The sequence below is a fragment of the Ostrinia furnacalis genome, unplaced genomic scaffold (assembly GCF_004193835.3).
Source record: "Ostrinia furnacalis isolate ACB-3 unplaced genomic scaffold, ASM419383v2 OfSCF4162, whole genome shotgun sequence".
NCBI lineage: Eukaryota > Metazoa > Arthropoda > Insecta > Lepidoptera > Crambidae > Ostrinia > Ostrinia furnacalis.
Genome location: NW_021134401.1, coordinates 782,834 through 796,000, shown reverse-complemented (window position 1 = coordinate 796,000; position 13,167 = coordinate 782,834). Strand labels below are relative to the sequence as shown.

Below are 13,167 nucleotides of genomic sequence, written 5' to 3'. Positions count from 1 at the left end.
AAAAAGTAGAAAAATAATTACTGCGTGCAGGCAAACTTTACATGTTTCATAATCTTGGCACCGACTCCAGAAGTATCAATCATGGTATACCTACATAAATATTAATTCGTCCTAATAAATAAGTAGGTTATTAGTAATTATTTTTCTACTTTTTAATGTAGGTTTTTTGGAGTCGGTTTTATTTTTTTTAAATACCTTCGCGTAGTAAAACTTCTGTACGTAGTACTTATTATTATTCTGTAGTATAAGTAAAAAACTGACTTTGACTTTTTTCATTTTCAGGTTCTGCAATTCTTACCTGACGAGATCTTGAAGACGCCTTCCATTTCTCCGTACATGCAAAGTGTTTGCACATTGCTGGTGTTCCAAAACCACCCGTTAGCTGCACTGGAGATATACAAGTGTCTGCCGCTGCCTTCGTTTGGGCCGAAGGATGACCAAGGTTTACATGGAAGAAGTTTGGTTAGGGACTGCGTTAAAGCTGCCATGGTAAACTATAATTGATTGAATTTGCATTGAAAACACTCATCTATTAATTGTGGAATATGGGAGTTCAAGGAAAGAAGTAATTCTTCAGCATTAAACTGTATTTAGCGTTTGCGTTTTCTACAATAATACACAACCACACCGGCCCGCCTCCATGACAGCAGAGAGGGCTTTTCTTCCGTATCCGCTAGTGAGGTGACACGACATTAGTGATGTGGCATTGTACTCACCACAACACTATTAAGTACCTACCAGTTCATGCTATTAATGTTAGAAGAAAGGTTTTTAAGCAGAGATACATTGAAAAAAGACGTTTAGAAGACTGTGGCAAGAAAACCATTACCAAAAGCATTATAAATTTTCACATAGCCAAAATGAGTAGTAATTATTCAGTATACCTACTAGCTTACATCCCATATTGAAAATTTTTTTGGCGACAGCTTCATCCTTCGCCAAGATCGAATTCAAATCTAATTGAATAACCAATCATTATTTCATTATTCAGAAATCCAGGATATCCGATTGATTATTCAAAACGATTCTCCGCTTCGCGCCGCATTGGTGGAAATCGAGCCTAAGACATAAAAAGCAATGAATGAACAGAGTTCCTTTCGCATTTACAATCCTACTAATATTATAAATGCGAAAGTGTGTGTGGATGTCTGGATGTTTGTTACTCTTTCACGCAAAAACTACTGAACGGATTTTGATGAAACTTTACAATATTATTGTTTATAACCCAGAATAACATATAAGCTTTTATGTCGATCTGTGATAAACTAAATTTTCCGCGAGTGAAGCCGCGGGCAAAAGCTAGTATTGGTATAAACCCTCCTAAGGCTCTCATTAATATGACATATCTCACACACCTTATAGATGACTCACGCTGAACTGTCCCGCCAAACTCAATGACAGGGGGGCGCTACCATCGTTCAACTATATGGTTTCCAACATGGCAAAAATCGGAACCAGCGATCCAGTATTGACGGTGGCGCCCCACTGTCAATGTCATGGATAGGACAGTTCAGTATTTTGGAACTATACTTTTTCAGCCTTCAAGCGTCATAGCGCTCGTAACCCAAGAACTAATGTCGTCCGGCCGGAACCCCATAGCGCTCCACAACGCGTCCGAAGCAGCCCTACAGTTGGGCAAAGTGCCGCTGGCTTTAGACATGTTCACGCGCATGCAACAGCTCGGCCTGCCGATCAGACCGCACTACTTCTGGCCAATACTGCTGCATAGCTCGAGGAGCTATGGCGAGAAAGGTAGGTTTATGACCGTTTTCACCATCAATCCCTAATTTTTAAGTGACCACTATGAAAACAAAATTCCTGTTATGTGTTACCATTGGGGTCATATAAAAATTAGGGATTGATGGTGAAAACGGGCATAAGAATATTAAATAGCGTGGGATACCATCAAAAGATGGGGAGATGCAAGGCCAAGAGATTTCTCATCCATTATGGCATGGCATATAACAGATAAGACAGGGAGATCGTGCTTTCGTGTATTCTTAGGGACAGCTTACGTTATTAGTGGACTGCCAAAAGAATTTAACCAGCCCGATTAAAGGCTTGTTACAACTCAATAAGGTTGTTTTTGGTTAGTCAAGTCTTAAGTAAGAAAATTTAGAAAACACAACCTTGCTAGGAACAAGGCATGGCTGTAAAACCAATAATTGTCAGAAAATCGGGCTTATTACGACCCCTTTATATTTTCGGAAGTTCTCCCTATAAAATTGAACTTGTGTTTTTTTAGTCTCATGATCAATATGATCGTATTTCATTACAAGAAAAAGACACTATTTATTTATTTAAAAAAAACCATCAGCGTAACATACTACAATGCCATAACACTGTCCCACCATTCACAGGTATAATGAACACCCTAAAAACAATGGTGACCATGGACGTCAAGCCAGACTACGAGACGATAATGGAGTATACGTTACCGTACGTCAGTTTTACGTCACCCCAGAACCTGATGAAGAAATTCCTCGACACTGGACTCACTGTGAGCACGGTACTCACTCCAATGATGGACACATTACTAAAGACTGGGCAAGTGAGAGCGGCTAGTGAGATATGTGGGTATTGGTTTAATTTTGTATAGTTAAATAGGTATTTTTTGACATTTACACAGCGCCATCAGCAGTCATTAAAACAGACACGAATCTATGTATTGTGTGGGAGATCAAACATGCGATCTCTGACCCCTGTTCGGCGCTTATTCCCCAACGAGTCACGCTCAAACGGGTAACCCTGTTAGTCCTGTTACTATTGACTTGACTTAAGGTCCAATGTCCCTTAGATGGGACAGAGGGCGTCCACAACAGTCCTCCATCGCGATCGGTCTTGAGCTTCGCGTTTGATCTCGCTCCAGGTTGCCGATTTTCTTCGCCTGTTGCTCGTTGGGAAAAAAATTCCCATCGAGTCACACTCGTACTGATAACACATAAAGTACCCTTAATATTAGGATATAAGAGCTTTCATAATAAAAAAAATATGTACAAAATACAGTAAGAAAATATAGGTTAACGAGTAAGGGTGTGACTGGATGGGAATAAGCCCTTTTCGGTACGTAAACGATTATTCTAAGCGATATAATAATCTACTAACTTACTGAGTTTGTTGCGAAGCATTTGTTTTTCAGCGCTTACAAAGCAATTTTTAAAATCATTGCCTACATTGCAATATGATACTTATGTACACTGTTTTAGGCGAGCTATTCGAAGGGAAAATAGACGCCGATAAGTTACTTAAACCCCTGCTTAGAGGTTATCTGATGAGTGGAGACGTGAAGTCTACGGTGTACATACTAGAAGACATCTTGAAGAAGGCTACAGACAATAATAAAGACTGGGTGGGCAGGTTCTTGTGTGTTTTTATGCAGCACAAGAAAGTCGTTGAGGATTTGACGGAATTTATGGATTTGGCTAAGGTTAGTGTATACTTTTATATTTCAACTAGCTGTGCCCGCGACTTCGTGCGCGCGAAAATAGATTGAAATATATTTCCTTACTGCTCTGTTCCTACTGAATGTAGGGTGATGTTATAATAGCCTAAAGCCTATCTAACACAAAAAGAATTTTTCAAATCGGACCAGAAAACAGAAAGCACTTCTCAGTTAGAATACTCAAGATGTTAGCTTGTATGCAAAATTGCAAATCCATAATATAAGATTTTAAAACATCAAGCCGTAAGTACAGTCACGGAATGAAAAGGCTTGTATGCAAAATTGCAAATCCATAATATAAGATTTTAAAACATCAAGCCGTAAGTACAGTCACGGAATGAAAAGGTTCGTCAGTTTTCAAATTGATTCCTTCAACGAATCGCGAGCACATAATTATTACCTTTTGAAACTATGTTACAGAATAATCTCGAGTTAGAGAAAATAATCTTTAACTGTTCGTCCGTAAAGTTCAAAATTATTCAGATCAAAGTTGTTTGACGATTTAACTTGTCAAGAAGATTATTATGATTGATAAACTAAAACCTTCTTGTTGGTTCAACCTGCCATTATCTATTAAATAAAAAAACTACATTTTGTAACATTGCACTGATGGGATAGAAAAATAAACAAGCAAAACCTTATTCAATTCATTTCTTTATTCAAATCTTTATTACCTTGGAATTGGAAACCAAAAACTTAAACCGCCCAATTTAGTCTCTCACTGCATTCAGTTATTTGAAACGGAATAAAATAACTATTTTGTCGCAGGCAATAAAAGCGGCAAGACTGAAGATATCCACGTCAGCATCAGACTACTGCATGAGCCGTCTGCCGGAGAAGCACAGTCGCGACGCTTCCGCGGCGTTCCGCGACATCCTCGTCGAGGTCACGGACGACAGGCTGGTAGATGAGGGAGACTTGTTCGCACAACAGATGCCGCATCCAGTAAGTTCAATGATATACGCAAACCTTATTCACAAACATTACTATGAGGTCTCACAATGCGCGTAGATGCACAGGGTGACACATGAACCAATCACAGAGCTCTATTCAACGCTGTGCGTTTGCTGCTTCGCTTAAGCAAGCATCAATGGTGAATACGGGTGATAGTCTATAGGTTTAGCGCTTTACTCAGTCAGTGCTTGAGGTAGGGGGCGCTGGAGGGTGTTTTGGAGACGTCAAACGTCAGTGAAACTTCAGATTATGCCGTAGATATGAATAGATGACCTTCACTCAACCATCCCAGCTATGACATCATCAGGACGGCGCTACTATTGCTGTATTATTAGTTCCGATTATTGCCACGTGGGGCAACCATATAATTATGATATTTGCGGGAGGGCGTTACTATCAAAGCTGGGTTGTTAGTTTTTGATTTTTGCCACTTGAAGTTTCAAAATCGTTGGACTATATGCTCTGTCAGGTCATATTATGTCAATGTCACCCCTCCCGTGCCGCTTCCATACCTCAGGTGCTGACTGAGTTGAGCGCTAAAACTATAGTCCCAAGTTTTCGGAGTCACATTCTCGGTCAGACTACTGCATGAGCCGTCTGCCGGAGAAGCACAGTCGCGACGCTTCCGCGGCGTTCCGTGACATCCTCGTCGAGGTCACGGACGACAGGCTGGTGGACGAGGGAGACTTGTTCGCGCAGCAGATGCCGCATCCAGTAAGTTTAATGACATATTATGCCCGTTTTCACCATCGATCCCTAATTTTAAGTGACCCATATGAAAACAAAACTCCTGTTAACTGTTACCATAAGGGTCACTTAAAAATTAGGGATTGATAGACAGGCTGGTGGACGAAGGAGACTTGTTCGCGCAGCAGATGCTGCATCCAGTAAGTTGAATGACATATGCCCGTTTTCACCATCGATCCCTAATTTTTAAGTGACCCATATGAAAACAAAACTCCTGTTAAGTGTTACCATAAGGGTCACTTAAATATTAGGGATTGATGGACAGGCTGGTAGACGAAGGAGACTTGTTCGCGCAGCAGATGCCGCATCCAGTAAGTTGAATATGTCATAGTGTATAGGTAAAAATCCACCAAAAAATAGCACAAAATCTTCGCTACTCTTCAGTGGACAGGTAATAGCGAACTAAAGTACGGCCAACGAGAAGCGATACCAAATGTAAACAAACATGTCATGGTCATTTGGAATAGTAGGGGTGGGTTGCACCACCTATCTTTAACGGCAACTATAACGATAACCGGTGCTTTTTGTATGGAATTTGACAGATTTTTGACGTTTGTCAAAGTTAAAGTAAGATTGTGCAACCCAGCCTAAGGGTTTGACTTTGACATATTTTGGCGGGAGAACGAGACATTACGACAAATATAGTTCCAAAATACTGGACTGTCCTGTCGATGACATTGACAGTGGGGCGCCACCGTCAATACCGGATCGCTTGTTTAGATTTTTGCCATGTTGGAAACCATATAGTTGAACGATGGTAGCGCCCCCCTGTCATTGAGTTTGGTGGGACAGTTCAGCGTGGGTCATCTATACACAAGATGGGAAGAGACAGAATAGATTGTCAATTTGAATGTCGAATCGACCTTTTGTATCGCTTCTCGTTGACCGTACTTTAGTTTAAAAATTCATAAAACAAAGAAGCGGGGGAATCAACTGACTCATCACGTGCTCCTAGTCTAGCTTCCAGTATGAAAAAAAACCACAGTGAACTCTGCTCCGCATACTTTCGCGCTCCGCTCCGCTACCTAGCTCCGCATCTATGGACAGAGACACTCGCAACTCTGCTTTTCATTACTACCTCATCCCGCTACGATAAAAACCAGTGTCGTGGCCTTCCCCACCGTGGGCCACGGCATAATATGCTGAGTGGGGTCCCATTGCGATGGGTATCGCTGTTGCAACAGGGCGGCACTGCTCAGTTCACTTTTTCTTTCCTTGTAATGCTTTATGTATTTTTTTCACTTCTTTGTCCATAAATATAATAATATGATGTTTATCGTAATATATGTTTATTTCTATTTTAAGGTAAATGACATAACAAATGTCAAATTTTTAGGGTGTAGGCTGTGCCCTGTTGGCAGAGAGCCCCATCTGTCCCTCCGAACTGGTGTATATGCAGGTCAACGCATTTTTTTACGCTAAAAAGGGCTAAGGGCATTTCTCTTTCTTTCAGAAACAAATGAACGAAGAGTCCTTACGCGCGCATTTGAACGAGTTGGAAGCTAAGGGTATGAACACACGCGGCGTGCTAAGGAAGTTGTTACAACAGTACTGCAGGGATGGGAACTTAGCTGAGGCTAGGAAGATAGCCGAAAAATGCCAGAAGGAAGGGGTAAGTGAGAAATTAAAGCAGGTAGAACAGTAAAGCCCGGTTTTCACCAAATCGGAGCGAAGCAGAGGAGTGTGTTGAATAACCAATCAGATTTCACTATTTCCAATTCTCGTCTCCGCTCCACAAAGCTCCGTTCCGCGTCGCCGCCGCTGTCAAATACTATAGAAAATATTGACAGCCCGACAATTCTCCGCTCCGCTTTGGTGGAAACCAGGCCTTATAGCTTTTGATTGTAATTCCAATATCATAATTCAATCAGGAATTGGACTCATGTGGTCCACTGATGGTCCACGAACGACTGATTGGGATTGGGAACTATTGGGTGATGAAGAAAGTGAGAGATTTTATCCCTGCCATTGGCTTAATTTGATGTAATTTGAGACCCTTCATTATCTACTTAATTTTCTTTCCAGGTGTTTCTATCAGCGGGCATGAAGGCAGCCATCTTTGACCTCCACGTGAAGCTGGGCGAGCTAGACTTAGCGGAGATAGCTCTGGCCGACCTGAACAAAACGTCACCCAACTTCACTTTAGACGAATTCAAGGTTATCGACTTTGCGACCCTCATGGTTTATAGGAAGAAGATTGAACAAGCATTTGAGCTGATAAATGAACAGTCGAAGAAAAGGTTTGTATTGTTTAATTTTTTAATTTGATTACTAAAATCTGCGTTAATTGATTTAAGTCCAATATTAAAAATGCTGTTGTAAAATCTAAACTTTGAAATTCCTCTGAAACACTTTATTTATGACATAACAAGACATTACCTTCACAACAACATCTTTTGGTTACTTGTACAGACTTTTTGTTGACGGATAGTTTAATCCTCCCTATACAAATTAGCCGACGAAACTATGGGCCCACAAAAAAAATTGCCGACCAAACTATTGGCCGACAAAAAGTCGGCGGGGACCCTTAAACTTCATGACTATCCTTCTGTACTGTATAGAAAGAATTTGTTTTTAATATACAATAACAAAAAAAAACTTTCAGGCGTATAGTCGGCGGACGCAGCATCGCAATGAATTGCTGGCGGCTGTTAGACGCGACGGCGGCGCACGGAACACATTTGGAGACCATCAAAATGTTCGATATGCTCACCAGTTTGCGGTATTGTAAGCCGTCAAATGTACTGTTAGGACCGCTGATACGGGTGCATTTGAAAAAGTGAGTTTTTCTGTTTTAAAATTTTATCATCATTATCATTATTCAACAGTAAAGTCCACTGCTGGTCTTAATATTCCCCGAAGACTTAGGCTGAGTTGCACCACCTTAATTTAACTTTGACAAATGTCAAATATCTGTCAAAACCATACAAAAAGCACCGATTATTATACAAATAACCGTACCAATGCCAAACCAACCGTAACCGCAACAATAACAATATTGTTACGGTTAAAATAAGGTGGTGTAACTCAGCCTTAGGCTGGTTTTAGTGTCACGCGGACCGTCCGGTGCGGACCCGCTCCGCACGGCCAATCTGTATGAACTTCTAGGCAGCGTTTTAGAGTAGGTAATGCGGTCGGTCGGAGGAACCGCTCCGCTCCCTAGCAGTTCATACAGATCGGCTGTGCGGAGCGATCCACACTGACAGTCCGCGTGACACTAAAACCAGCCTTAATATTCCCTGACTTTGACTTTGACCATTAACTTTCCTTCGTCCTGAGTTCGTCGGTCCATCGAGCAGGTGCATATTATGCTTCGTTGTCCGAGACGGTATTCCTTAGAGGACCCGTTTTCCGAACTCCACCTTTTGTTTTTTCGTCGTTCTCCGACAAATGTGGCTGGTCTACAGCCACATGAACTTGATACATACTTGAACTATGTTACTTTAGCCTTCTGTTGAATAAATTAGTTCCGGAAATTATATCAAAATGTTGACTTTTTTATGTATGACCTTCAATATGAATACGAATCTATACCTACTTCTATACTATCTATACTAATATTATAAATGCGAAAGTAACTCTGTCTGTCTGTCTGTCTTGCTTTCACGCCTAAACCATTGAACTGATTTTGATAAAATTTGGCATAGAGATAGTTTGAGTCCTGGTTTTTGAAACAGGGACGCGCGCGTTAAAGTTTTTCTGTGGTAGACACAATTCCACGCGGGCGAAGCCGCGGGCGAAAAGCTAGTAAAAAATAAACAGATAACTGTTATCGTATCGTAAAAGGTTTGCATTCGTTTGACCAAATATTTTTAGAATAATTTACTTTCCAATGCAATAAAAACATGTTATTTTCAATATAATATGCATTTGTATTTTAAATTCCATTAGTTGCTAACTTAAATTTTATTAGTTCATGTTAGCAACCAAAAGAATTTAGGAATTTATTTTATGTCTGTTTTATTACCCATTAAAGTGCATATTTAATACACAGTAAAAAGTAATGAGACACTGAACTGGCATGTAAAACATAAATACCGATATTATTATTCATTTAAAAAATATAACAATTTGAATTTAACAAAGGCAGTCTCGTTTTCATTTGCTGAAACGCATGAGTTTTCCGAGTTCTCTCTCATCGAAAACTCAATGGGCATCAAACTTTTATTTTGACACCTGATTCTCTGTCTGTACTTAACTTACTTGACTTATGCCCGTTTTCACCATCAATCCCTAATTTTTAAGTGACCCCTATGGTAACACATTAATGTCTTATGTTCTCTAGATGAGGCAGACAGAGGGCGTCCACAACAGTCCTCAATCACGTTCGATCTTGAGCTTCGCATTATATCTCGCTCCAAGTCTTGCCGATTACTGTTCTTATGAGACAAATAATTCATATTCCCACATTATTTCTCTTCCAGTGACAACCTCCAAGAAGCAGTGAACGAATTCGTCCGTCTAGCGAGCAAATACTCCAAAACGCCTCTCAAACACGAACTGCTATCCCAAATAATGGCCAAAATGTGCGAAGGGCACTCGGAAGAGAAGTTCCTTGTGAACGAAAAGTCAAACGGACGCTTCAACAAAATGGCGCAGACTGTTCTGAACATTGATAAGAAAGTCCACGGGGCTAGTGATGTGCAGGTAATTTTTCGGACCGATTTTTGCCATTTGTAAGAAACATTGAAACAATGCCTGAAGATTGACCCAATACAATGAACTCTCCCACCCGTGACATTGACAGGGGGGCGCCACTGTCAATACCGGATCGCTGGTTCCGATTTTTGGCATGTTGGAAACCATATAGTTGAACGATCGTAGCGCCCCCCTGTCATTGAGTTTGGTGGAACAGTTCAGCGTGAGTCATCTATACGAATCTGAAATAAATCTGATGAAATCTGACCCGTCACAAAATCACCGCGCTGTTCCCATACATCAGGCACTGGTTGAGCGTTACACTTATAAACACGCTGTAGTGTGTTAGACCAAGTTTTTCTTCGCCTAATGTGCCTGTTCCCATTTCCTTTGGGGTTGGCCCTCATCATTTAAAGGCGCCAAGATATTTTTTGTCGGGTTGTTAGTTTTTGATTTTTGCCAGTTGACGTCTCAAAATCGCTTGACTTTATCTCTTTAAACTACTAATTAAACTAAATTAATTAAGCATTCGAAAGGGCTTTTTTAATCTACGCCCATTGTATGAACTTTTTGGAAGTATACATCTATATATACAGTGTGTCCGGGCATGTAGTGATCAAACTTTAAGGGCGTAATATATGGACAATTTTATCGGTGAAAATACTTTAAATTTGGGGCTTGACCCATTTCTCGCATATTTACAAGGATTTAAGTTTTTAATTTTAAGTTTTCACCTCTTCCTTCAAAAACAAGTGATAGCGTGGGTAGTTTAACATTAATAACCAAAAATTTTATATCATACGATAGCCAATAAAATTATCTATTAGTAGAAGTAGAAAACAGATACAAGTTTCATACATTTTAAGGGTGTAAGAATGGATTTAATTAGAAATAAACATAATTTTTTTCACATCTTTTTCAGTTATTTCCCAAAACAAGAAAAACCAGGTCGTTAAGGTATGTTTTATTTGCATTTTATTATTAGTATTTGAGCTATTCTACAAAATGAATGTAAATTTATTAGTCTACGTCTATTAGTTTCGACGTAATTGTTGAACAAAGATACCCCTTCCCAGCGGTTTCCATAGCGCACGCGACATGCGAAAATGCACTGCCTGAAAGAATCACACAACCCTTTCCGATTACTATGGAAACCGCTTGCAATGGGTATCTCTGTTCAACAATTACGTCGAAACTAATAGACGTAGACTAATAAATTTACATTCGTTTTGTAGAATGGCTCAAATACTAATAATAAAATGCAAATAAAACATACCTTAACGACCTGGTTTTTCTTATTTTGGGAAATAACTGAAAAAGATGTGAAAAAAATCATGTTTATTTCTAATTAAATCCATTCTTACTCCCTTAAAATGTATGAAACTTGTGTCTGTTTTCTACTTCTACTAGTAGATAATTTTATTGGCTATCGCATGATATAAAATATTTGCTTATTAATGTTAAGTTACCCACGCTATCACTTGTTTTTGACGGAAGAGGTGAAAACTTAAAATTAAAAACTTAAATCCTTGTAAATATGCGAGAAATGGGTCAAGCCCCAAATTTAAAGTATTTTCACCGATAAAATTGTCCATAGGTTACGCCTTTAAAGTTTGATCACTACATGCCCGGACACACTGTATAGAAGTATATAAAAGAAAGTCGTGTTAGTTACTCCACTTATAACTCAAGAACGGCTGAACCGATTTAGCTGAAAATTGTCAGGGAGGTAGTTTAGAGCCAGGAGAAGGACATAGGATACTTTTTATCCCGTTCGAAAAAAAAAAATATTGCCATTAAGGCGGAACAAAGTTCGCCGGGTCAGCTAGTTATAAATAAATGAATATCCTTGGACATTTTACACTACGCTTCAAGTCTCAAACTAAGCAAAGCTTGTACTATATGGGTATTAGACAACGGATAAACATACTTAATTTTTTTTTTGTAAATACATACATATTATACATTGTAACACCCATCACAAATTAAAATTCATCATTACAATTTCTGCCCGGCCGGGAATCGAACCCGGGACCTCTCGGCATAGTAGTCCGTTCCAAACCACTACACCAAACGGCCGACATTATTTTTGTATTGTATTCTATTCTAGCTCACCCTAATAGCAGCGTTAGCCGAAGTGGGCTACAAGAAGACTCTCCGCAAGCTATTCCTAGACCCGTCCGTCACGTTTCACCCGGACGCACTATTGCGCCGATGCGAACGATTCGCGGACGAACGCAAGGTGAAGCCGCTCGAGACGATAGCCGAATGTGCGAACGGCGTTAGACGCGTGCCCGTGCAAGAGGTTTATGACCTGATGTTGGATGTTTATCGTAAGTAATAACAGAGTAAATACAAATGAGTAGGTTATCTTCATAGAAACGCACCGAGCGCGGTTTGCATGTGAGCGCGCCAATATACGTATGCGGCGCGCACGCACACACTGAGAAAATTCGGCGCAACCACGACTGACTCCCCGCTAATCTACGCTAAATTTTGTCAGTGTGTGCGTGCGCGCCGCATACGTATTGGCGCGCTCACATACAAACCGCGCCCGGTGCGTTTCTATGAAGATAACGTACTCATTTGTATTTACTCTGGTAATATTCACCTCGGGCGTTAGGCCCGTATTCACAAACATTACTATGACTATGTATGAGGTCTCACAGTGCGCGTGGACGCTCAGGATGACACACGAACCAACCACAGAGCTCCATTTTCTGTTTACAATTTGTTGTTGAACATTAGCACGACTGTGTTGTATTCGATAAAATTGTTTTTATACTGACTAGTGGACAACTTCGGATAGTAGGGAATTTAGTGCAAGAACCCCTCCACTTTGGTATAGAAGGCTCATTTTTGCAACAGTGGTTCTTTGGGTGCTCCTGAGTGGATTTCCGTCGGTAGACATCGGGAGCCCCCCCTGTGGTAGCAGGGGGAGGGGGGGCAAGTTTCCTTCCGCCGCGCTTCACTTTAAGGCCCATATCTTCAAAACTATGGGTATTAGGGCAAGTGTGGTATCATTTTCGGATAATTAAAGGATGGCGAATTCATTTCTAGAACAAATTTTTTGCCTTTTCATACAAAAAAATATAAATATTGAGTAAAATTCACAAAAACCAAAAAGTATTTTTTTAAATAAACGTCGTTTACTTTTAAACCACTTAGTCTAAGATCCCGCTATACAACGACCTTCACCGAGATGCTTATTTGATGAAACATATTTTATATTTAATTTAACATGTCAATAATTATATTGCTTAAGGGTTGCCTAATAAATTTCAGTCCAGGATATGATTAAGTAATCATTCAAAAAAGATTTTTTTTGAATATTTCATCGGTTTGACTATTAAACAAACTCCATACCAATCGAAAGTATGAAGCCC

General features: G+C 40.0%; 1 protein-coding gene across 1 annotated transcript; it reads left to right on the top strand.

Moving 5' to 3' along the window:
• Window positions 1-282: 282 nt before the first annotated feature.
• On the top strand, window positions 283-12,122 carry LOC114358998 (leucine-rich PPR motif-containing protein, mitochondrial-like; the record flags this gene model as incomplete). Its single annotated transcript, XM_028313214.1, has 10 exons — window positions 283-489; window positions 1,539-1,752; window positions 2,361-2,573; window positions 3,207-3,427; window positions 4,211-4,387; window positions 6,597-6,755; window positions 7,169-7,383; window positions 7,749-7,922; window positions 9,568-9,790; window positions 11,892-12,122. Coding segments are annotated over 10 exons (2,034 nt in total), but the record flags the coding sequence as incomplete, so codon positions are not given.
• Window positions 12,123-13,167: the final 1,045 nt, after the last annotated feature.